Source organism: Eubalaena glacialis, chromosome 2 (assembly GCF_028564815.1).
Source record: "Eubalaena glacialis isolate mEubGla1 chromosome 2, mEubGla1.1.hap2.+ XY, whole genome shotgun sequence".
NCBI classification, from domain to species: Eukaryota; Metazoa; Chordata; class Mammalia; order Artiodactyla; family Balaenidae; genus Eubalaena; species Eubalaena glacialis.
The window spans coordinates 62,345,854-62,372,027 of record NC_083717.1 but is presented as its reverse complement, the minus strand read 5'-3'; the positions used below and the strand labels follow the sequence as shown (position 1 = coordinate 62,372,027).

Genomic DNA, 26,174 nt, shown 5'->3' with positions numbered 1-26,174 from the left:
TGGAAATCAGACCAAACTCAAAGGTGAGCATCCTCAGACTTGCCTCCTGGGGCAGTTGGGATAGAAAGGCTTGTGGGCAGCTAGAGGAAGAACCAACTGCCTGGAAAAGGGCATCATATTATAGATCTCAAGGGGGGAACCCACATATGAGAACCCCTCCCCAGGTCTCAGCCTTAAGTAATGACACATCTCAATTAGAGACTGATGGCTTCCTTACTCAGAACAGGCCACTACGGATGGAGGTGGTGGTGTCCCTGTGGGCCCTGAGGCTCTCAAGAGTGGGAGCGGCATCTTATCTTCCGCACGCCCACAGGAGGAGTCTGGCCTGAGAGTAACGCAACCTAGAATGGCTTGCTGACATAGCTGAACACACCCTTCTTTCTTTACTTGCCTTTCAGGTACCAGGCCCTCTGGGTTTTCCTTCTCCTTCACTGACCACTCTTTCCCTGTCTCCTTAGCTGGTCTCTCAAGTCCCTGACTTCTATACAAAGAACTCAGTCTAACAACTTCTCTATCTAATCTCTCTTCCTAGGAGATATCTTATCCAGGCTCATTATGGCTTTAAATACCACCCACACACTTTTAACTCCAGACCAGATCCCTTAACTCCAGACTCTTCTCCATCAATCAACATTTCCACCTGCATATCCAACAGGCATCTCTAACTGAGCTTCTGCTCTTCTTCCCCAAACCTCCCCCCCAGCTCTTCCCATCTCAGTGATGGGACCTCCATCCTTCCGGCTACTCAGGCCAAAAAGCTTAGAGTCATTCTTAACCCTTCTCTTTCTCTCGTCCCTTACACCCAATCTGTAAACTCTTATCTTCAGTATTGCTTCAGAAACTAACCACATTTCATCACTTCCATGCTGTCTTAACCGCCAACATTTCTCTCTCCAATTATCACAACAGGCTTAATAACTCTTTGTAAGCCTACAGTCTGCTCTCAAACAACAGCCATAATGATCATTTGGAACCCGAGTTGGATTATATCTTTCTTCTACTAATTCCTCCAGTGACTCTCCATCTCACCCAGAGTAAAATTTCAAACCCTCACAGTGATCCACAGGCCCTTTATAACTGGACCTTGAAATGTCTAAGTCTGCTACCCTCCACCCAACCCTCCGACATTCTCTGTCTTCCTTCCCTGCTTTATTTGTCTCCATAACACTTACTGCCATGTGACCCGATAGAGATATTACTTGTCATCTGTCCTAACCAGAATGTAAGCTCCACGGGAGCATGGATTAAGAAAAAAAATCTGGGACTTCCCTGGTGGCACGGTGGTTAAGACTCCACTCTCCTAATGCAGGGGGCCTGGGTTTGATCCCTGGTCTGGGAACTAGATCCCACATGCATGCCGCAACTAAGAGTTCGCATGCTGCAACTAAGGAGCCAGCGAGCTGCAACTAAGGAACCCCTGAGCTGCAACGAAGGAGCCGCCTGCCACAACTAAGACCCAATGCAACCAAATAAATAAATAAATATTTTTTTAGAAAAAAAAATCTATCGCCATATCCCCAGTGTCAAAAACAGTGCCCGTTCTGTAAATATCTGTGAAATGAATAAATGGGTCCCCACCTCTCCATTTGAGTAGTGGGAGAAGGAGGAGGGTGAAGGGATAGGAAGTAGGCAAGTCGACACCAAAGGTATTTATTTCCTTAGACACTAAGACTACTTACGGGCAAAGCACTCTTTACACTTGTGGTGCTTTTCCACCTGTCACCACTGGGCGGCACCGCCAGACCAGTGAAAGCGCCGAGGACGGAGAGGGCCTCAGCCCAGCTCTGTGCAAGTGCTCACCTTTGAGGCTAGACACTTGTTGGCCCTGGGTCTTGCTGAAGAGAGACAGTTCGTTGGTAATGGATTCCAGCATCTTCACGAAGTTGGGCAGGAAGAGGATGACCTGGACATCATGGTTGGCTAGGTGCCTCCCACAGCTGATACCCTGAGCCCCCTTCACATGGGGCCCACATAGCAGGGCCACCGTAGGCCTCTGGTGAACATTTTTGGGATTCAACCTGGAACAGAAGGCAAAGAAGCATTATCAGCTGCAGACTTGCCAATCCCTTGCATCATACACCAGGCAAGTGCCTCTCGGCACCTATTGCTCTCAGAGTTCTCGCTAGTCCCAGGTTCCAGAGGGGGATAGACAAAATGCACTAAAGGCCAGGTTTACAGGGTGGCACTCCCACTGTCCCACATCCCGGTGTCACGTCATCTGCTGGGTCCTCTCATTAGGTAGTTCACCCAGATCTTGTTCCATATAACACTGTTGCCAGAACATTGCTTTCTGACCAAGAACACTTACTGTTCTCTCCGTATGACCTACTAGGTCCAAACTCTTCTTAGCAAAGAGGCTTTTCTACCTCTGCAGCCTTCTTTGCTCTTCTTCCCCGACATGCCTGCTCCACTGTAGGAACACTGGTCTCATCATTCTCTGCTGCACGTGTAAGGTTCTTTCTTGCTTCTGCTCCAACTATTTCCCCTGCCCAGAAACCCCTTCACTTGTGAAACTCTGACCCACCCCTTTTACGATTACTCTGGCTCAACTCCTAAGACACTCACGGCAAGTACCCAAGAGGGTAGTTCTAAACATCCTCAATGAGTTGCCAGTCCAAGTTCTCTGTACTGAGCTGCCAGTAAGCTAATAAGGGCAATGGTGTAGATACTAATAGTACCTATTTCACAGGACGCTGGGTGGATGAATGGATGTAAAGCACTTGGAACAGGAACCGACACACAAAGTACTCAATCGATGCTGGCACTGTTACACTACTGGTCACAGAGGAGGCAGCGGGCAGGCTAGGGGCTTCCCGGCCTCCTAGGCTGGTAGCTGCCTTGGACACCCACTTCCTGATGAAGTCACTTCCAGCTTCCTGCCGTTCAAAGCTGAGACCTCTCTGGTCTCAGCCACAAGTAAGGAGGTTTAGAGGATTAGCCCTAGAGCTGTGCCTGACTCAGTCTGCCCCCAGGGCAGGAAGGGAAGGGGAGATGAACAGCAAGAAAGAGGCTTAGGCCCCTGCTTAGGGGCGGAGCAGTGACAGTCACTGTTTTTCCCCAAAGAGAGGAAGACAGATGTTGTCAAGCCAAAGAGGAAATCCCCACTCTCCAAATAAATTTGGGGGAATGTAGTAATGTACTTTACATATACACCGAGTCATTCATTTCCCTCACCATGTTTGCATCTTACGGAAATATGACGAGTACTTCTCCCTTCACAGGGGTTATTTCTCAAGTTGCCCCAATGGCTGCTCTGGGAGAAGGTTCAACGGTCATCAGACCCAAGGGCAGGATACTCCTTCAGAGAGCAGCTTGCACTACTTCCTCTTTTGGGGTCGCCACTGGCTCTTTCCTGGCAGAGGAGAGGCCAGGGATCCAGGTTGGGAAGCAGGCCTAAATCAAGGGACAAGGAGGAATGAACACAATGCTATAGGGTGAGGGGAGTGGAGAAGCCAGGAGGGGAAATCTCACAGCCAGCGTGGATCACTTTAGACACCACTCTCCCACAAGGCTACCAAAGTCCTCCTCTTTATTGACAAATCCAGCAGATACCTGTCAACTCTAATTGTGCTTGCTCTCTCAGCATCGCCACTGCTGACCATCCCTTTATTCCTCAAACACCATTCCTTTGGTTCTTACACACTACCCTCTTGGTTCTCTTACCTCTCTGGCTTTAAACTTTCTTAGCTAGTTTGGAAGGCTCCTCATCTCTTAACTCTGCTTTAATGCTGATGTTCCCCAGAATTCCACCCTAGGCCCTTTCCTCCCTTTACACCCTCTCCTTAGAGGAGCTTGCCTATTCTTATACCATGTACCAGATGATGACTTCCAGATCTTTATCTTCTGCTCAGACCTTTTTCTAAACTTCAGATCCAGATTGCCAGTGGTTTATCTGGATGTCTCACAGGCCTCCTAAACCCAACATATCCAGAACAAAATCCGTCATCTCCCCCAAACCTGCCCCTCTTCCCACGTTCCTCATCACAGTGAATGCTATCACTATCCAACCAGATGTCCATGCTAGAACGCTTTAAGTTCAGTGATCACCGACACTTCACTTTCTATCACCCTCCATATCCATTCAATACCCTGCCCTGCTGATTTTACCTTTAAAAATTCCCTCATCCACCCACTTCTCTGATCCCTACTTCCCTGCTTGGGGCCACCATCATCTGGCCCCTGGCTCAGTTTTCTAACTGGTCTCATGGCCCCAGTCTTGCCTCCATTAATCTACTTGGCCAAAGTCGCCTTTTTAAAACACAAGACTAACCATGTTACAGCCCTACTGAAATCCCTTCAGCAGCTCCCTATCTCTCAGCTGTACCAAAGCCCTACTTTCCAGCCACACAAAATGACTTATGGATCCACAGTCTCCTGATCCTTTCTACCCTTGGCACACCCTTTTTACTTTTCCCCCTTCCTGCTCGCCGCTGTGAACTCCCCCTTGCTCTGTAGGACTCAGTTTGGATGCCACTGCTCTAGGAAGGGTGGTGAGTGGCTTCTCCAGCCTGGAGTAGAAATGTGGCTTCCTGGAGAGTCTTCTGTTTCCTCTACCACAGCACTGGACTTTCTGGAGACCTCACTAGGCTACTGAAGGACAGGAGCAGTATTTTCTCATTCTTTGTATCCCTAGCCCTGGCACAAGGTCTGGTACATGGTATCAGTAAACATCCACAAAACTAAGCACTGCCCCTGATATAGCAGCCTAAAGGGCAAGTGGAAAGGTACCAAAGTCTAGCTCTTATACCCAGTTGTCAGGGTTATTCTAGAAGCTCTCAGGTATAGAACTCAGGATTGATTTTTATCCCAGCCCTCTGAGTGAATGGCGAGTTCCAAAGGCTGGGTCTCTGAAGGTTCTGAGAAAGCAAGCCTCTGGTAGTCAGCAGGAGTCTGAGAGTCAGCTGTTACCACGAAGGAAGGATCAAAGGGTGGTTTGCTGGGAGAAGAATGAGGACTTCCAGGACAAGGGTGAGAGAGGCAAACAAAAACCTCGTAGCATCCAGGAAAGTGACTTCACAGAGGTACTCACGTGAGAGGAGCAGCAACGGTCTGATGAACTCTGTGTGTGACGCACTGTGGTGGTGCTGAGGCAGAGCAGCATCACCCCACGCTCAGCCCCCGCCGATCTGGAGGCATTTACCTGTTGGGTCCTCCGAGTAGGGTCAGTGCCATCTGACTGGCACACACGCCTGTCATCTCCAGTCTCCGCTCCAGAGTCAAGCCATGCTTCTCAGCCACAGACAACAGCTTTTTATGCAGCTCATAGGAAATACTTGGGACAACCAGGCCAGAGTCTGCAGTTGGAAAGGAGGTGAGGAAAAAGGGAAAGTGATTACAGGAAACCAGCTCCACAAATGGGTGTAGTTGATCTGTGAAAGCCAAGACTTTAAGACTGACCCTCCCCAGCCCATCTGCCTAATCTGGGACTTAGGCATGCTATGCAGCTCTCCACAGAGCTCAGGCAGTGCATGGGGAACTGAGTAACAACCTGTTCAGGTTACCACAGAGCAGGGATGAACTTAAACTCTCTTTGAAGTGTAGCTTTAGACCACAGAGGCCAAATCCATGAAGATGTATTTGGTACTATCAAGAAAAGGCTGCAATCTATCAACCACATTAGAAGAAAACATGCTTTTCTCAAAGTGGGGGAAATGCCATTCCTGGCAGTGAGGTTTTCCTCACAAGCAGACCCCCTTATCCTTCCCCAGAGTGGAACAGACACTAGCTAACCCTCCTGACCCTCTTGGTCCCTGCTGTTCAATTTGAAGGCAGGATGACTTGTTCATCCCATCTGCTCCCCACATCTTCTTCCTCCTACTGTCCTCTACTTAGCCCTTCCTTTCGGCTGAAGAAATTCAACTAGGAACTTGTTTTCTTAAATAATTTTGTCATTTTCTCCCCATTTGGGGTGACTGTAACCCAATACTCTTACCACAGGGAAAGAGTACACGGAAAGTAACCTATGGCTTCCTTTAAGCGACTCAGAAGAATCTTTTACTCACCATAAACAAACAGAACTCTATAAAGGTTAGGGAGAATCATAGTCATTGAAAGTACACCATGGAAAGTATTGATACCTGGTTTTACAAGGTCAAAGTCTGCAGCAGCTGGGTACACTTGAAGGAGTCCATAGTATTATACATATCAGTAGCAAGGTGCCGTTTCAGGGCCCAGAAAACCAGGACAGGAAAGAAACAACAAAGTCAAAAATCGTGATCTTTTGCCTTGACAACCAATGCCATCTTACAAAGGCTAAAGCCACTGGGCTGGCCCCAAGGGAGCAAACCCTCTGCCAAACAGCCCCATCTGGCCTCACTGGCAGACCAAGAAACACAGATTCCAATCAGCAAGTCATCGTAGGATTGCATGTAATTAGTTTTGTCTGGCTGGATAATGCCTTTTTAGATCCTGTGTCCTCATCTATACTGGACTGTAAACTCCTCAAAGTAGGAAATAAGCCTCTTACCTCCTCAGCCCCCACCTCAGTTATACTGTCCCAGCTGTAGTTATTTACCAATAGAGGCAAGTTCTCATCAGGTACTCAAACGTATAAATGATGCAAACCTACTGCTATTTCTTGTGTGGCTTACTTAACTCTAAGGCAGAAGTTTTCAGAAAGTGCATCATCATCCTGTTGGTTCCAGGACCCTGTATAGAAAAACTTCTCTTCCTCACTGATCCTTTCGGAAGAAATTTCTTGAGGTTCTATCAGATATCCAATCCTGCCTACATGGATTCTTAAAACCACACAGAATTAGGCTGTGGCTGTACATTTTAACAACAGAAATCCAAGCATAAAGACTGAACTTAAAGCACCCACATCTGTATCCTCTCAAGGGAAGGCAAAATAAGGCAAAATGATAATAACTTAATGTAATAATGAAATAAAAACCATCGCCATGTCAAAATTCACACTATCCAGTCGGTTACTTGACCCCTTCCACCTGTATGAGTCCTACTCCTGCCTGGGGCAGAGACAACGAACAGTGAGCTTCGCCTCTCCCCTCACCCTTTGTGAAATGTCAGTCATTGATATCCCGGATGCCATGCTGGAGGCTGTAGCCTGACCTTGCAAGTCAACCGCTGATTAAGAGCCATTTCTTATGGCCTGCTCCAGACATGCACATGTTATCAGAACTAATTAGGAACCACTGATAGCAGTGTGAAAAAGCTGAATGAATTCTCAGGAGTCCTAAGCCACTAACAACTCTAAACCTGTCAGACAAGTCATGCACCTGCCTACTTCAAACACCCTCTTCACCTGCAGAGTCACGCAAGGGAGAGCTTTCCCTCAAGTCTGTGCATTTCTTCACCTACGTATTCCCTTCCTGGTGAATTTGAAACAGGTCAGGGCAGTGAGTCTTGGGCCTGCCACCCCACTAATCAAACTTTCTTTCTGGCACTAGGTCTTGTGCTCTGCGTATAGGCACCCCCTCTCCGGTTCTGAGGGCTCTCTGGGGGCAGGCTGAGCATTTTCTGCTACCTTCCTCCTCAGTCTTAGGGGTACAAAACTCATGGCACAGGCGGAGAAGAGTTTACTCCACGCTGGCTGGCTGAATGCTGCAGCTGGAAACTGTGTGTCTGTTACATCTCACTGATTTGTGCTGCAGGGAAGGGGTCCTGTTGATGAACTGGCATGTTTTGTAGCCTAGGGAAAGATATGGCCAGGAATCCTTTCTGCTTAGTCTGCCGGTCGCAGGGTCTAGGACTTCACTGTATTCTACTCTGTATCTCTGAAAGGAACATGCTAGCACCACAAAATGTTCCTTTTCAACATTTACACACAGAGTCCAACCAGTCAGACTGGCTTATCAGAAACAGGCAGAGGGAATAAAATAAACTCCAAAGGAAGGGAACCAAGAACATAGCGTGTAAACTGCAAACAATAACATCACCAAAGCCTGAACATGGGCCAAGCCCAATTATATTTCGGTTGGAAGGTGGATCTTTGTTTGGGAACCAAGGCAGTAAAATTAGTTGGTAGGGCTTCTCTTAATATTAATATGTACTTCAGAGCTGTCAGTGAAACAAGAGAGAGATATAATTATAGCCAGTTCGTGACAAGCAGAGCACTTCTTAGGATCTGATTAATCTTAGGATATCAAGGAAAACGGCTTAAGCACACCCAGTACAGGCCAGGAGAGAAGACGCCTCCTCCCCGCACAGCTCATTCCACAGCTTGAAGCAGGGCCATGGAGCCTCGTGGCCCAGCACCATGTGTGCTGCCCCTTCTTCATGTCTTTGTCACTTCCGCACTGTTCCTTCCAGTACATACTATTTGGGGCCTTTCCCTCCCTTACGGACACATATGCATGTTATCACACCCTCCATCGTACTTCCCCACCCTCAAGACACCTTCTAGCACCACGTCCAAGCCTTCCCCTGCAGCCTCTGCATGTACATTCCCTCCCTGTCCTTCATACCTCCCAGCCTTTCTGTTGTGTAACAGGGCTCCCCCAACAAAGTGTCATCTCAAATCCAAACTCAATCCTCACACTGGCATGGCCTTTTAGTTGGAAAGGCTGTGTGTATCCTATGTCTTATCAATGAGGAGCACAGCCCATTACTGGGCATGGGGATTTCTCCAGGACTATGAGTTCTGATTCCATTCTGTGGTGGTCACACAATTGGGTAGCGATATCAGACGAGTTCTTTTTTGGAGTATAAAACAACTGGTAAATGCATACCTTTAGACCCAATGTACAGACAGCCCCTGTAGACTTATATTAAGGCTGCCACAAAACGCAATTTGGTGTCAAGCATACCTTTGAAAGAAGAATTTGTTACGAGAAACCTAAATACCCCTAGTACTCTTTACTGGGGTCCACAAGGCATCCCGTGATCTGGCCCCTGTGCACTTCAGCCCCTTTACTTCGGGCCTCAACCTGCACCACGCTCTGGGCATCGGGGCTGCCTCCTGGTTCCTCAGTACTCCAGGTTCCTCCCAGCCTCAGGAAGCACGTCCCCTCACATGCTTTCCCTCTTCCGGCACTCTCTTCTCTCTTCCAATGCTCCCTGACACCACACATGGCAGGTTCCTCATTCTTCAGGTCTCAGTTTAAAGATCCCTCAGTCTCAGCATGCTGCTTACCTGCTTCACTGTGCTTAATACAATTTGTAAATAACTCTTTTTTCCTTTTGGACTATCTACTTCACTAAACTGTAAGCTCCATGAGGGCAGTAACTGTCTTGTTCACTGCTGTATCCCCTTCCTCTCCATTGTGCCTTCAGTGCACAGTGCCTAGTGGAGGCGCTACATAAATATGTGTTGAATTAATGAATGAATGTGAAGGAAACCTGTATAACAGCCTCAGGGCATTCCTCTCTGCAGCTGGGTAAGAGTCCAGCTGTAACCAAAGGCAAGTGTGGGTAAGATGTTTCTGACTCTTTCCCCACTTCTTCCTTCCCCCATTAACAACTAGAACAACCTCCTATCCACACTGGACCTCATTCCCTCAGGTTAAAGCTCTACTGGAACAAGCTTTGGACTCAAGAGGTAAAGGACTTCCTGACAAGATTACTAATTACAAAGGGGAAAAGTATCTTTACAAGGAAGAAATCTGTTGGACAACACCTTACCAAGTGATCAAACTAGCCTCAGTGATGGGACAAACTGACGTTGTGTACTGTATGATGTAATGCTCCAAGAGAGACAGAGTCCCACCAAAATCCTGGAAAAAAGGTTCAACATGAATCACATCAAAAGGAAACAATCAATAAATCAAAACCAAGGGTTATTCTGCAAATCAACTGGCCTAGACTCTTCACAAATGTCAATATCACAAAGGACACCAAAAGTTGTGGGAACTGTCCTGATTAAAGGAAATGAAAGAGATCTGACAACTGTATGTAATATGCAATGGTTGATTAAAAATACAACTATAGGGACTTCCCTAGTGGCGCAGTGGTTAAGAATCTGCCTGTCAATGCGGGGGACATGGGTTCGAGCCCTGGTCCGGGAAGATCCCACATGCTGCGGAGCAACTAAGCCCGTGTGCCACAACTACCGAGCCTGCGCTTTAGAGCCCGTGAGCCACAACTACTGAGCCCACGTGCCACAACTACTGAAGCCCGTGCACCTAGAGCCCGTGCTGTGCAACAAGAGAAGCCACTGCAATGAGAAGCCTGCGCACTGCAACAAAGAGTAGCCCCCGCTCACCGCAACTAGAGAAAGCCCGCGCACAGCAATGAAGACCCAACACAGCCAAAAAATGAGTTAAAAAAAAAAAATACAACTATAAAGGACATGATTGGGACAACTGGAAAGCTTTGCATATGGAATTAGATAATACTTTTGTATTAATTTTAAATTTCCTGAGCGCAATCTTGTAGTGTGGCTGTAGAGAGCAACATCCTACTGAATACATATGGAAGTACTTAGGGGTGAAATGTAATGAGTGCAACTAAATCTCAAATTGTTCAGGGGTGTGTGTGTGTGCATTTCTATAAAGTAAATGTGGCAAAATGGTAACTGGTGAATCTAAATGAAGGACATATGGTTGTTCACTATACTATTCTAGCACCTTTTCTGAAAGTTTGAAATTTTTTTCAATATAAAAAGTTGGAGAGAAAAAAGAGTAAAGTGCCTCCAAATACGATCAACAAATGTTTGCAGAGTAATAATACACCAAGCCAGTGGTGGTGGGGGGCGGGAATGGCAGGAAACAGAATAAAAAAAAAGAATATGAAAACAAACCACATTCCCAGTCTTACAACCTAGCTGGAAACAAAAAATATATATGTGCAAACATCAGAGAAAAAAAACTGTGTCATCCTGAGCACAAGTGTAAAATAGGAATTTCAAACCAGGAGCTGTAGGTAGTGTCAAATCCTCAATCTAAACCATGCCTCGCAAGACAGACAGAATTACAGTCACAATGATAGAAAAGGGAGCGCACCTGAGGTGGCGGAGGAACCATGAACAAAGTTACAGAGGCTGGAAAGGGTGTGACATGAGCAGATGAAAACTACCCTGCTTGGAGCCCAGAGACTGCCGTGAAGGCTAGTTTAGAGTAGTGGGCAGGGCCAGACTTCAGAAGGCATTAAAACCAAGTTGTTTTATACAGGATGAAGTTGACAGGGCTAGAAAATGAGGGCAGAAGGCCATGTAGAATCGATTTCAAGGGACAAAGGGAACCTGTGGGGTAGCATAAAAAAGTAAAAGGTCATGACAATTTCAAGGACCACTGAGGAAGAAGAGAATCTAGAGTCGGAATGAATACTGAGGATAAAGGAAAACTCCTTGTCAGAAGGAATCACTGTGTTATTAAATTAGCAAAAAATGGCCTCCAGGGTTCTTTCTAGTCATGAATTTTTTTTTTTTTGGCTGCGTTGGGTCTCCATTGCTGCACGTGGACTTTCTCTAGTTGTGGCAAGCGGAGGCTACTCTTTGTTGCGGTGCGCGGGCTTCTCACTGCAGTGGCTTTTCTTGTTGTGGAGCACGGGCTCTAGGTGTGCAGGCTTCAGTAGTTGTGGCACATGGGCTCAGTAGTTGTGGCTCGCGAGCTCTAGAGCGCAGGCTCAGTAGTTGTGGTGCATGGGCTTAGTTGCTCTGCAGCATGTGGGATCTTCCCGGACCAGGGCTCAAACCCGTGTCCCCCACATTGGCAGGCAGATTCTTAACCACTGAGCCACCAGGGAAGCCCTCTAGTCATGAATTTTTATGAGAAGTAAGAGGCAGAGATGGCCACAAAGTTTCATGCTGGACACTTTAAAAATGGTGATTCCACTGAAAGAAATGGGAATGCTAAGGAGTCAAAGCTATGGGAGGGGGTGAATGACTGACTTAGCTTTGATATGTTGAATTTAAGGAGGATGATGGATACATTGAAATCAAACCCCTTCCTTGCTCTGGCCAGACGCTTGTGGCTGTGAAATGGCAAAGGGCACATAATAGCAAAAAAAATCACATTTGCAGAGACCAACTCAAGTTTCTAAAATGACCAATTGGCACCTTCATCAAAACTCAGGTGTCAGGCCATCATGTGCTGGCTCCAGATCCCCCAGCCCTTAGTTTGAGCTTAAACTCTTAAAATTGAAAAACTCTGGCAGTAGGGCTTCCCTGGTGGTGCAGTGGTTGAGAATCTGCCTGCCAATGCAGGGGACACGGGTTCGAGCCCTGGTCTGGGAGGATCCCACATGCCGCGGAGCAACTAGGCCCGTGAGCCACAACTACTGAGCCTGCGCAACTGGAGCCTGTGCTCCGCAACGAGAGGCCGCGATAGTGAGAGGCCCGCGCACCGTGATGAAGAGTGGCCCCCGCTTGCCGCAACTAGAGAAAGCCCTCGCACAGAAACGAAGACCCAACACAGCCAAAAATAAATAAATAAATAAATAAAAATTTAAAATACAGACATACACTTTAAAAAAAAAAAAAAAAAACTCTGGCAGCAAGTTGCCACGAGACCTTTCCCAGTAGGACTGTAGGAAGCACAAGTGTCATTACTGGGGGAAGAGTCTAAGCCAAGACACCTGTCTTAACAATACTGCTCTAAAACCTCATGAGTGCCAAGGACGACAACCAAGCCCTTCAGGCTGATGACAAGTGTCCACCTGATTATCCAAGCCCAGAAACTCTGAAGGATTCCACATTAAAAGAAATAACTACTCCCTCCACTCCTGGCACCGGAGGATCTGCTAGAACCTGAGGTTCCCCAGAATCAACCAAGTCACTGTCAAGGAAGTCTGCCTGCAGAGACACAATTTCAGAAACTAGGCTCATCAGCTCTGCTCAATGAAAAGCTGCGGCAGCACAGGTATTGTTAACGCAGGTTTTCTGGTCCAGAACACCTCCTAGAATTTACCTCCTCATGTCTCCCCTGAGGCTCTCTTAGGATAAGAAATGTAAAAGAGGTGCCTCCCTGGGAATGGCATCCCTGTAGCACATGGTCTAATCTGTAAACACAGGAAGGGGAATGAGGGTTGAAGGGAGATCAAGGAAGAACCCATGTGGGTTGGGTCAATGGTTTGAAAAAGCAGTGAGATCATGACCAGTTCCACTGCAGCAGACACTCGAGTCTCCGCGTGAGAAGGATCCTCCTCAGGAGCACGATAGCCACTGAAGGCAGTCTTCACTATCCTCAGGGTAAAATTCTTCAATGGCCACTTCTAAGCTCAAAGATTTCTTTCTTTCTGAATTCCTTCTGAACACATAAACAAACCCAAAACAGATTTCCTGATTACCTGTTCTTCAGGAGGTAAAAAACACTGCTCGTCTTGAAAGCATTAGGACACATCTTGAGGGCCTCTGGGGACAAGAAGCAGAGGAAGGCAGACAGGGCTCAGAGGCAGAAATGGAACGCCAGCTGTGGAAAACAACTGACAGCCTGGAATGGTGAAAGCAGAGCTTGTCCTGAGAGCAAGATACAGCACTACTGAAGCGCAAAGAGAAGAATAAAGAGGCAAGCCAGAAGCAGCAGAAACAAGCCAACTGTGGCTTCACCAGCTACTCCCCTTCAGAGTAGAACTAGAACTGCTTTTACTGAGAAAAATGAGTATGCATTAAGTGGTGCTGAACTAAGGGAGCTCAAACCAGAGTGCCTCACTCAAACTCTGACTTGATCCTTTTGCAAGACAGTAAGCAGTAACTCTACTTCAGGTCATCTTCATACACTTGCTACTCCCCAAACTTCAGCAGACACATAGTGTGGAGGCTGAGGAACATCCTTCAGGCAAAGCTGATGGGACAACTGTGGAGATTCAGTGCCTGTACCAATAGCACCCTGTTGCCTCCCATCTGGCTTCTATATACTTGAAGACAAAAGAAGGCTACACAGTGGGGAAAAAATGGCAGAAATTAAATCAGAATTCTACCCAAAACAAAGGGGTCTTGAATAAATGAACCTGAGAAGAATTTATTAGAACCCAGGGAATGAAGAATTCTAGACACTTTAAAGTCATCCCTGGTGAAAGATTTAATGGAACACTTAACTCCAACAAAATGAGGATAAATAACAAAAAGGGGAAAACAGTACCTCATAGAGATGCCATGAAAATTAACTGTGATAAGCATGTGAAGTAAATACCCAATGAACATCCAATATTATGACGGTGATCATAATGTTGTTTCTCCTGAACCAGGCACTCACCCTTCCTTTTCTGCCACCTCTAAATCTTGTACACACTTCCATTATTTGTTTACACATCTGGTTACCCTATGTAAGGCCCCTGAGGTGATGGACAATGACTTACCAGAGCATCTAGAACGGTGCCTGGCACATAGTAAAAATTTTATAAATGTTGACGCTTTGAAGTAACTTTATTGAGACAGCCTTTGCACTTCACATTAAAGTCAAATATTGACTGAATAATAATTATAAGCCGGGCATTGCACTAGCTGCTTTCCACATGATCTCATTTAATTGCCAAATATTATCCCACTTTACAGACAAGGAAACAGGCTCAGTAGTCCCCACGTGGCTACATAACTCAATTCTCTGACCCTACAGAAGCCTCCTCATTGAAGCCTTTAATATTGAATAACTAGTAAGTCCCTCAGTGTGGCAACTCTACTAATTGCTTTCTCTGGGCTCAGCCACAAAGCAATGCAAGAAGAAAATCACAAAAACTTGGCCCATTAAAACCTCATGCAATCTAACTACAACTGGACTCGCTGCCATTCTTCACACCCCACAGATTCAATGCCTTTGAATTCTGTTGTTCACTCAACCCTCTTCAACCTGTCTTCAATCATCAAATCCTATCAAATTCCCCTTTGTCACTTCTCTCACATCTCTGTCTTCCTTTCCATTCAGAGGTCCAAACCCCTGGCATATTAGTTATGTCATCAGTCTAACTTATCTTCCTGCTCTGGTCTCTCTCCTCAAATTCTACCCTGAATTCTATCATGAGACCAGTCTTGCTAAAGACTAACAAATCTTCCTAAAAGAGATTTTGGATCATGTCTTTTTCAGAATCCTTCAGTTGCTCCTCATGGCCATAAAACAAGGGACAGCATTAGCACACAGGCTCTCTGAGCTCTGGTCTAAAGCTATTTTTAATTCCTGCTATTCCCCCACACAAAAATCTCTGCCCTGGCCAAACCAGCCAATAGCCAATCTCCCACACAGCCCTTTATCACACTACACCAGCACCTGCCCAGCCTACCCATAAGTATCTTCCTCTTCCTCTCTGGTGAAATCCTGCCCATGCTTCAAGGCTTCTGTCCTGCTCCCTTTGTGAAGCCTTTCCTGATCAGCCCAGCCTTCAAGACCTCTCGTGCCTCTCAACACCCAATGCATTTAATGTCCACACTCTCACTGGACTCCAGGCATATATGGTATCTTTCCATTTCCTAGTACATCTTAATTACTTGGATACAAGGACTGTCTTAGAGTGACTTACATATAATAAGCACAGTGTTCCTACTGGCCCACACTGTCTTAAAAATTACTTTTAGAATATTATGAATGTTGAGCAAAGATTCTTCTCTGAAGCCTTACCACTCTCCTAACCGGTGTTCTTTGGGGACCTCTCACCTCTGAACACAGAGTGCTCACATGCATCTAGCATTTTATAGGCAAACTTAACCAACATGTATGCAACCACAGGGTACCATTATTTAGCAGCATAGGTCCAAGCTGGAGGAATGTCTGACAATCTGTTGGAGATAGCAGCACTGTTAAAGGACCCAAAGGGACCCTCCAGAGAGAAAAGATTTGGGTTAAACAAAGAGCTAAATTTAGCTGCTTCCTGAATATGTTTTCCCAATCAACAGACCTTTTATAACACTGCCCCCCTCCATGCACACAGTTGGCAAAGAGTATTGCCAAGAGGAATATGAGCAATTAGAGAATAACAGCTTAGAAACTGTTGACACCACTCAGCATGCAGTCAATGTGTAGGATACCAGCAGCAAGCTGCCAGAATCCTGAAACCCAAGCCATTACCAAATGGGCAGTAAACATGTTCTTTTGCTACTCTGGGAATTAGCAGAAAATAAGTATTTGGGGTTCTAGGACATGAATGCCACAAGGCTAGATTGGGGAGCTAGCCAAACCACTCTCTACAACTGCAGATCTAAGTTGGTCTAGTCCTGAGGGAATACTAAAGAGAAAAGACTATATAGTCTAATTGCCATTAAACTGCCCTTCTCTTCTTATATCCTTCTTTCTCTTTAACATATCTGTATTCAGAAAAGGAAAGGAAATGTGATAGATAAGGTTTATAGAGCCTTTACCTCTCTGGACCTCAATGTCCTCAATCTGTTAAATGAGAAAATTATACTAGGTGATCAAGTAACCTAACGCTAACATTTTTTTTTGTCCTAGCTTGTTTCCCCACATATTCCAGATAGCTTGCCTCATTCCGATACTAACATTTGGACAGTAAATCCAACTGGAAAAGTGTCCCCAGCCAGGCACTATGTGAATAACATTGAGTAAAAACCTGCTTTGAGACTTGTGCCTTGGAGCTGGAACAGAGACAAAATCACCTGTAGAAGCTGCTCAGCAAGATAACTGCTTGCTTGCTCTATTTCCAGCATAGATCCTGCTTGGCAAAAGGACTTCATTTCCACTCCTTATCACTGCTGAGAACAAAGAGAAAAACCAGATGGCATGAGGCTATAGGGCCTCTTGTACCCTCACTGTCATGCTCCAGTGAAACGCAGCTGGTTGCTACACACCACAAGCCGCCATACCCGAGTTCTTGGCCAATGCCTAGCACATGTGGTTTGTAGTATGTCTGTTAATGGCAATTCTGGAAAAATATGAGAGGAGGGAACTTTCACTTCTGTCATTAAACAAAGTGTGAACATTAAGCTGGGGAGATAAGAATATGTAGGAAGAAAAAATTCCCACCTTTCCTGTTGTCTACTTTGGCAAATGTTTTCTTAGGCTCTTTTAGATCTGAGAATCTTTCCTGATTCTTATTGCTATTCTCTCCCTGTTAGCCACTTCACTCCAAGGCAGGCTATAATCTCCCCAAGCTCAGGAATTTCAGGGAAATCACATACGGCACGACCCAACCACCTCAGCTTCCAGAGAGTTACCAGTAGAGGCAGCTTATTTTGCCACTGAGGGCAGTAAAAAGGAGAACAGTCAAAAGTGGATGGACGGTGTATGTATAGCTGCTTCACTTTGTTATACAGCAGAAACTAACACACCATTGTAAAGCAATTATACTCCAATAAAGATGTTAAAAAAAAAAAAAAAAAAAAGTGGATGGACGGCAGGATCTGAGTATACAACCAGACCTGCTGGATGATAGCTGCCTTTGAAAAGCTTAAAACCTGGCAATTTAAATTAAGCCTGATTCTGAGCTAGGTTGTTTGCCTTAACATAGGTGATAAAAATCAAAGGAGTTCAGCAACTCACACTGTCAGTGTCACTTAAGGAAACTACCTTAGTAAAGAGGCGTGCCTGCCAGAGTCTGATAGTGGAAGACAGAAATTAGTAGTCTTTCTTAACCTGACAACCTGCTTATTTCTTTTTTTTCACATGGAAGCTTTTACACTCAGCAAAACCAAATACCACAGAGCCCTACTGATGTTTACAAAAATGCCATGCCATATCTCTGATTTTCCCCCATATGTAACTAAGCTGTCTCCATAAATCTCCCTGTAACTGCTACTAGCATTCAAGGTTTATATTCCCTATACTCAAGACTCCAAGACTTCAGATGATTATTATACTTATTAAAATGACTGATTCCTCCTTTAGCTCCTAAGATCATTTAACAACAATAGTTTCAATCTGTAATCTAAGAAGCCCAGTTAATAATAAGTTTGGGGGGAAGGGACAGAGACAGGGACGAGGTAGACCACCTGTCCTACAGCTGCCTCAAATGCCATGTTTGAAGAAAAGATCCAAATGCTAAAAGAAAAAACAAAACCACAAACTTAAAAATCACTGAGTTAACAGACTAGGCTATCATACACAGTGACCTACCTAATTACCAAGGCACTACACTGTCACATAAGCATTATGACTAGCCAACCCTCAATGACCAGGGCTAGCAGGAGATGAGGACAGTGTAGTAAACAAATGTAATTTATTGAAACCCTAATTTTAGCCAATGGTTTCAACTACTCAGCTCTATTTCTTACCCCAGCAAACAACCAGTGAAGCAGAGTTGAACTTCTGGTAAAATCTACAGGCAGTAACAGGGAAGCCAAAGTGAAAATAGAGCTGACTATGTCAATCTAGATAGTCAGCCTCTATGCCTTTAGTTGTTAATCATAACATACTTAACAGCAGACCAGATCCTGCCAGGTACAGGATATAAATGGACATGTAGAGAAATCAGCCCCCACCCCAGCCTAGTGGTAGGTAGGATGCTATATTGGCCACAGTCTCTAAAAGACAATATAATGGGCCAACCACCATGCCCCTTGAGTTAATTCCTACTACAAGACTCTGACTCAGAATCTGGGTCATTCTGTTTCAAGTATTTAAAAAAAAAAAAAAAAAGGAAGAGCAGCCAGTGGGACATGGGGTTAACTTACCTGTGCAGAACTCCTTGCTCACATTGTGGGGCACTGTGATCCGACGATAGACGATGGGCTCTGACTCCAGGATGTTCTCATCATGGCGGTACCGAGTAGGCCTCTCATTTGGGATGCCCCGGGAACGGGTACCACTTCTCCTCTCATAAGTATCAATCTCCTCAAACACAGCTGCTTTGTCAAAAAGGGCCAGGTTCCCTTCAAAATCAAAATCTGTATCTGGGATCTCCTCAATATCATCCCCAAAGCACTCGTCATCTTTATTCTTCATCTGGCCGTTCTTTAAGCCACTTTTCTTTGGAGTTGCCTGATTTGGGTGCCTGCTACTAGACGACCCTGGAGAAAAAAACAGGGACTAAAGTCAGTGTGCCCACAGAAAGTGCTCAGTATAAGTGGAAAATACATTAGTCCTTTGTGGACAGTGTTACAGGAATCAATGTGAAAATGGTATAAGGTAAAGCTATTCCTAAATCACATTAAGTAGAAAAAATTACCACAAATCTCATGGAATAATAGATTTCGTACATTACCCGACTAACAGTGAATATGAAATAAGCAGTGCTCCTGGAAATCTTAAGCTCTGCTCTTCATAAGGGAATTGGTAATGACTGAGGCTTTTTTGACAACTGAATATACCAAAAAAGTGGAAGTGCAAGAATACAGCAGTCTCTTCCCACAGGTCTGGGGGGTTTGATTCTGAATGTCCAGCAGTTAATTAAGAGAGAAATACCCCCAGAGTAAAAGAAGGCCAAGTCCTCATAACCTGAAGCTCACAGGAAGATCTTATTCAAGTGGCTCTGAATTCCATGCTTACCAAGCAAGCAATCTTCTGATTTTTTAACTCAGTCTCAGGCTACCCCAGTAGGAGGGAATCCCTGGGTTTAGACAGATTCCAGATCTTGAGCCAGATATACATCTACCACTATAAGTTGATATATTTTGATTTACAGGCCTGTTTTTATATCTTTTGGTTAATGTGATCTCTTTTCTCAAAATTTTACCACTTCTAGGTAAGCAATTTCTGAACCATCAAATGATGACAAGGACCATATTGACCTGATCCTGTAGAGGGCACACCAAGATGCATATCAACACCACAGCAGTCAGTCACTCTCTGCCTCTGAAACTCTGTTTGGCCACCACATATCAGTCAACTACTCCTCTAGCAGCCAAGGCAGAAGACCCCACAGAATTCTCCAAACCATCCCTTCCCAGAGAATCCTGAACTGAATTTATAGTTTGAGCCCCATCTGATCACCCTGAAAGGATGGACCAGCTGACTGGTATGGCAAATGGAACTGCCAACATAGTCTGGATAAACATCATGCACTTCCTTTTGTGAGAACAAGTTCCTCAATTATTGAAAATACTCAAGAAGAGGTTAGGATGATCATGAGCAAACCCCCTCACACGTATCATCCCAACTATACTGCTCTAACTTTTCTCACAGCAACTCCCTTCTATCCAATGGACCAGGAGTCAGGAGACCTAGGATCTATTTGCGTGCTGTATAATCTTATACCTATCACCCAACTTCTCAATTTCCTTGTGTGTAAAATGATCACTGTGGTACCCCCAGCAGGGTTTCTAGTACATAGCAGTCAGTCAATAAATATTTGTTTAATGTTATCAATCAACATCAGCAAGATCAATTACAATAATTATTCTGAAAGATGTATACTATGCAAATATAACTCATGTCTAAGTCTTCCTAATGCCAAATATTGGTATGGAAAAGGGCTACGCTGGCAGTTAGGATGAGATTTAGGCCTCTGAGAAAAACCTAAGGCTGACCAAAATTATGAAGGGGAGGAAGAGTTGGCTGAGTCACCATGAACAGCTGAGATTACGAACCACTGAGAACCTTGTCAAAGTCTGGGTTAAGTTCTAGTTCCGATAATTTGATAAAAACATTTAGTGAGAGCATGCTGTGTGCCATAGCCAGGTCCCGGGAATATAGTACATAACCAAGACATGCTACCCAAAAAGGACGGAGGAGAGATATATAAGCAAATAACTAAAATACAATATAATGAGAATTATAATAGAAGTTTATATAAAGTGCCACAGAAATATGGATGAGAAACAGAGCTGGGTTAGGAATGGGAGAACAAGAATGAAAATACAAGGTCAGGATAACACCATTAGCAATGTATGTAGGCAAGGGAAGAACTAGAGAAAAAAGTCCAGTTTGTAGGATTATCAATGTACTGCCTCAATATTAAATCAATAGGGACTTCCCTGGTGGCGCAGTGGTTAAGAATCCGCCTGCCAAAGCAGAGGGCACGGGTTCGAGCCCTGGTCTGGGAAGAGCCCACATACCACGAAGCAACTAAGCCCGTACGCCACAACTACTGAGCCTGCGCTCTAGAGCCCATGTGCCACAACCACTAAGCCCATGCACCTAGAGCCCATGCTCCACAACAAGCCACGGCAATGAGAAGCCTGTGCATCGCAACGAAGAGTAGCCCCCGCTTGCCAAAACTAGAGAAAGCCCACGCACAGCAATGAAGACCCAATGCAGCCAAATAAGTAAATTTATTTAAAAAAATAAAAAATATTAAATCAAGATTATTAGGAAATAGGTCTCTGGCCCAGTGGTCTCTCTCCAGTGGTTGTGTGCATACCCAGGAGTGCAAAGGATGATCCACTGGGATGCAGGGAGAAGATATTGAATATTTTATTTATTCTTTCTTTTAACTAAAAACAGGAAGAAATTAAGCCTTATGAACTTAATGTACAGATGGAAATTGGCACCCTTATGAGGTTTCATGCCACCCAATCACTGCCAGTATTTGAACTATCTGAGGAATGAATGATGTTCCATAACAAGAAGTGTGTCCATCCAAGTGGATTTACATCAAAATTTTTAAATTGTGGTAAAATATACATAACATACAATTTACCATTTAAACGATTTTTAAGTGTACAGTTCGATAACATTAAGTACATTCACACTGAGCAACTATATACATTTTTAACTACTAAAGCATACAAAAACGAGTAAGTGGCTTTAAAAGATTCCTATAAAAAAGCTATGTATTGGGACTTCCCTGGCGGTCCAGTGGTTAAGACTCCATGCTTCTAATGTAGGGGGTGCGGTTTCAATCCCTGGTTGGAGAACTAAGATCCCACATGCCGTGCAGTGCAACCAAAAAAAAAAAAAAAAAAAAAAAAAGCAGCTATGCATTAAAGATAATACTAACAATGCAATTATAAGTGAACAAGAGAATGGCAGAGATAACACTTCCTCTATTTCTCTTTTTTTTTTTTTTTTTTAATTACTATTTATTTATTTATTTATTGTTTGGGCTGTGTTGGGTCTTCGTTTCTATGCGAGGGCTTCCTCTAGCTGCGGCAAGCGGGGGCCACTCTTCATCGCGGTGCGCGGGCCTCTCACTATCGCGGCCTCTCTTGTTGCGGCGCACAGGCTCCAGACGCGCAGGCTCAGTAATTGTGGCTCACGGGCCTAATTGCTCCACGGCATGTGGGATCTTCCCAGACCAGGGCTCGAACCCGTGTCCCCTGCATTAGCAGGCAGATTCTCAACCACTGCGTCACCAGGGAAGCCCCCTCTATTTCTCTTATAGGCTTCTTTAACCAGACTGTTTTAAAAATTTAATCTACAGATCTAAGAAGACAGCCTCCCAAATTAAAAAGTAATCAAGGTTATTCCAAACATGAATCCATATGGACTACCACTGATTAACTTCACCCTAAATGTATACTCTACATCATAGCCCTGGGGCCAAATCCAGCCCAAACACTGCCTGTTTCTGTAAATAAAGTTTTACTGGAACACAGTTACATTCATTTGTTTACATATTGTCTAAGGCTGCTTACGTACTACAAAGACAAAGTTAAATGTTTGAAACAGAGACCTTATGGCCTGCAAGGCCTAAACTATTTAATATCTGATCCTTTACGGAAAAAGTTTGCTCAGTCTGCTCTACATCATGCCTCTCACAGGTATTCTCTCCAACTATGACTGCCATTAAAATAAATAAAATTTTTTTTTAATTAACTGAATGTAACCAGAATTCTTTGAATCTCTGTTCTATTCAAGGTGTTAAGTGTGTTACTTGTCATTCAGACCTGTCAGCCAATACCATGCCTGGTCCACCATAAGTAAACAAGAATCTCTGGTGAAATATGAAATCAAAAAACAAAACAAAAAAACCCCAAACAACAAAAGCCTCTAAAGAGGTTATAAAAAAAAGACAACTTGAGACTATGAGAAAGAAAGGGAACCAGCAAAAACTATGCCAAGTGTGTTGCGTGACTGAAAAGGACAGGAAGATGAAGTCAACAATGATACAAGAGGGAGTATGAGGCAAGGGCTTCACAGGAAAGCAGTTCAGTCATGTCCATTATGAACTGACAATGAACTATCCTGGACCTATCAAAATGACAGATGAAGACAAGCAGTTAATCAATGGTAGAGAAGACAGAGTGAAAGAAGCAAAACGGGAAATCATTTTTGGCTGGGCCACAGACTCTACAAACGTAACTTACAAACCCACAGTTCTGACTTTAGAAAGTATCAAGTATTTTCTCATGCTCCCTCTGACTAAATATCTTCCATTCATTCATTTGACAAAGATACACTAAGGATCAAGCTATGTTCCAAATACTGTCAGGAAAGCAGACAGTGAAAAAAATTTCCAAGAGGAAATACTGACACCATAGGTCAGCAAGAAAAAGAGAATATAAAGTAAATGAAAGGCAGGCTAAAATTCTCAGTTGTCTCTTATTCTTCCCTTTCCTCATACCTTAAAACAAATATTGGGAAGTCCTGGGTGAATAAGCTGTCTCAGTACTTGGCTTATTCAGCCCAAAGGGCCTGGCTCTGTATTAAACTGGCCTTTGGCCACTAGGAGAGAAAAGCACTTCCTCTGGAAAAGATAAACAATGCTTCCCAGATTTCTTTACCTTTCAATTACAAGGGCCAAGTGTGTGTTAAGACTAGAGGCTGGCCGCCTTCCTGTGCCATTTTGCTGCCAGCCTTTGGCACAGAGGCCCTTTGGCCAGGACAACTTATAACAAACCCATTGTTGTGTAACACTCAGTGCCACTTATTTATTGGTTTTTGTCACACACATATTGTAAAGGGGAACTTTGTCCTGCACTTACAGCACGCTAAAGGGCACCTGAAGGTCAAATTACACATGTTTTAGTGCCAGACTCAATGGGCTTTGTGAGCAGGTTCCTGAGAGTATCTGGTACCTTGTTTTCAACTCCCAAATTCCAGGCCCTGGTAATCAGTCAACTTCTTGGGCTCCAGCAGCAGCACCAGGGTTTTCAAGTCTGGTGGATATATGAAGCACACCCAAGGAGGTTAAGAAGTCACATTAGAACCTCAGAAGGACCATGAAAACTTAGCAAAAAATAACTTTAGGGCCTCAGATGGTGGGATCACTGTTACACTAAACAGACCATATAACAGGCCTCAGGAGGTTTCCCTCTGCTCCCTGGGACTGATGCTCCATTCATCCACTTGACAAATATTCTAAGTGGTCAGTTCAACGACCAAGGTCACAGGAACTACTCTTTATAACCACCCTCCCACCCCCCCTTCTTTTACAACCTAAAAGAAGAGATTAAAATCTGCTTGTGCTAAATCTCTCATCAGTTTTGGATTGGGTAACTAGAACCAACAAATCCGTCAACAACTTATTACTAACTTTGAAAGAACAATTAAAAGCCAGAATCAACGAGAGATTATATTCCTATAGCTTTATCAATCTATTAGTCTCAATATCAATGTACATATACCAGAGAAAATTTGATTTACAGATCTCTAATGAGAAAAATACTTAATCTCCATTTCTCACTCATCCATGAAAAAAACATTAATAATCTACATTACAACTGTGGTGGGAAGAAACCAATCTACTTCCTTGGAATCCTTAAAATGCTACATAAAGGCTAAGTCAGTCAATCTCCGGCAGACCTTCCTACTTACCTTACAGGGTTCACTGATCAGATAAATAAATGTAACTCTGTTTTCGATCACAAACCAATTCTGAGCCACATCACATCATCAAATTCCCAGGCCACAGACATCTTCCACACAAATCTGGATTCAAAAGAAATTCTCGAAAAGAGAGTCTAACAGTTTACTGCCCATGATCTCTTTACCTTATTTACATGCACTTAATAATCTAGGAAAGGGGAATGGATCAAACAGCGAAAGCAGAAGAAGTGTCAACCAGAGTACACTTTTTTTTTTAATTTAAAAAAAAAATTTTTTAGTTTTATTTTTTTGGCTGCGTTGGGTCTTCGTTGCTGCGTGCGGGCTTTCTCTAGTTGCAGCGAGCGGGGGCTACTCTTTGTTACGGTGCACGGGCTTCTCATTGCAGTGGCTTCTCTTGTTGTGGAGCATGGGCTCTAGGTGCGGCGTGGGCTTCAGTAGCTGTGGCGCATGGGCTTAGTTGCTCCGCAGCATGTGGGATCTTCCCGGACCAGGGCTCGAACCCGTGTCCTCCGCATTGGCAGGCTGATTCTTAACCACTGCACCACCAGGGAAGCCCAACCAGAGTATACTTTTGAGAGTGACCCCACTTTTTACTATATCAGAGTGACTTGTTAAAGATCAAATAAATTACTTGTTTTGAAGTTAACTGTACTCTTTCAAGAGAGTTGCTATAATCGTTAGTAACGGGGGAAGAAAAGAAAAAGAAACAAACTGACAGTCTCACCATAACACCCAGCAATCACACCCCTAGGTATTTACCCAACTCACCTAAAAACTTATGTCCACATAAAATCTGCACACAAATATTTACAGCGGCTTTATTCATAATCACCAAAAGCTGGAAGCCACCAAGATGTCCTGATATATCCATACAATGGAATATTACTCAGCAATAAAAGGAAATGAGCTATCAAGCCACAAAAAGACATGAATGAATCTTAAATACATATCAAGTGAAAGAAGCTAGTCTGAAAAGGCTACATACTATGTGATTTTAATTATGTGATATTCTGGAAAAGGCAAAACTACAGAGGTGGAGGGTAAAAAGATCAGTAGTTGCTGGGGGAGGGGGGGCGGTGGGCGGTCCCTGAGGGAAAAGGGGAAGGACGGAATAGGTGAAACACAGGGGATTCTGCAGAGTACTGTAATGAGAGATACAAGATACTACGTACTTGTTAAAACCCACAGAACTTTAGAGCACAAAGAGTGAGCCTTAATGCACGCAAATTTTTTAAAAAATCACTGAGGAGGTTGGAGGGTCCAAGGATGAAATGCTGAATGTAAGGAAACAATCTGTTACAAATACATGAAACAAGTCAATGAAGGGGGTGGGAGTATGGATTAGGGTTAGTAATTCTGATACTGTATATTGGAATTGAATAATTTAAGTCAATGGATGGCAGATAGTATGGGTTTCTCACAGTTGGAGGGAGAGGTTACAGATGAGGAGGCTAGAATGATCCATGTGGTAATGGATTAGACTTGGACACATCACTATGAACTCATATTTAGCTTAATATTACAGTAGTGAAGGTTACATATAGAAGTATTTACAGATATGTGTACATACACTGGTTGAGTATACACATATATATTTTCCTGCTCTGTCAGCTGAAGGGCGACACCCAGTAGCAATGAGCACATCTAGTGGCTAGACTGTGGTTTGCAATACCATTCTCCAGTAAAAGGAAACAGGGCTCCTTGGAGACATGGCTGATTCTAGGGCTGGGGCAGGAAATATAAAAGATAAAC

General features: G+C 44.2%; 1 protein-coding gene across 2 annotated transcripts in view; it reads right to left on the bottom strand.

Annotated features, from left to right (window-relative positions):
* The window catches only part of EDC3 (enhancer of mRNA decapping 3), a 51,776-nt gene that overhangs the window by 3,164 nt on the left and 22,438 nt on the right, over positions 1-26,174 (bottom strand). For both annotated transcript variants that reach the window (XM_061181913.1, XM_061181914.1), the window contains 3 exons: positions 18,446-18,781; positions 5,141-5,294; positions 1,801-2,018 (listed from right to left, as the gene is read on the bottom strand). In XM_061181913.1, the coding sequence (XP_061037896.1) occupies positions 1,801-2,018; positions 5,141-5,294; positions 18,446-18,781 (708 nt within the window). The remainder of the gene's footprint in view (positions 1-1,800; positions 2,019-5,140; positions 5,295-18,445; positions 18,782-26,174) is intronic.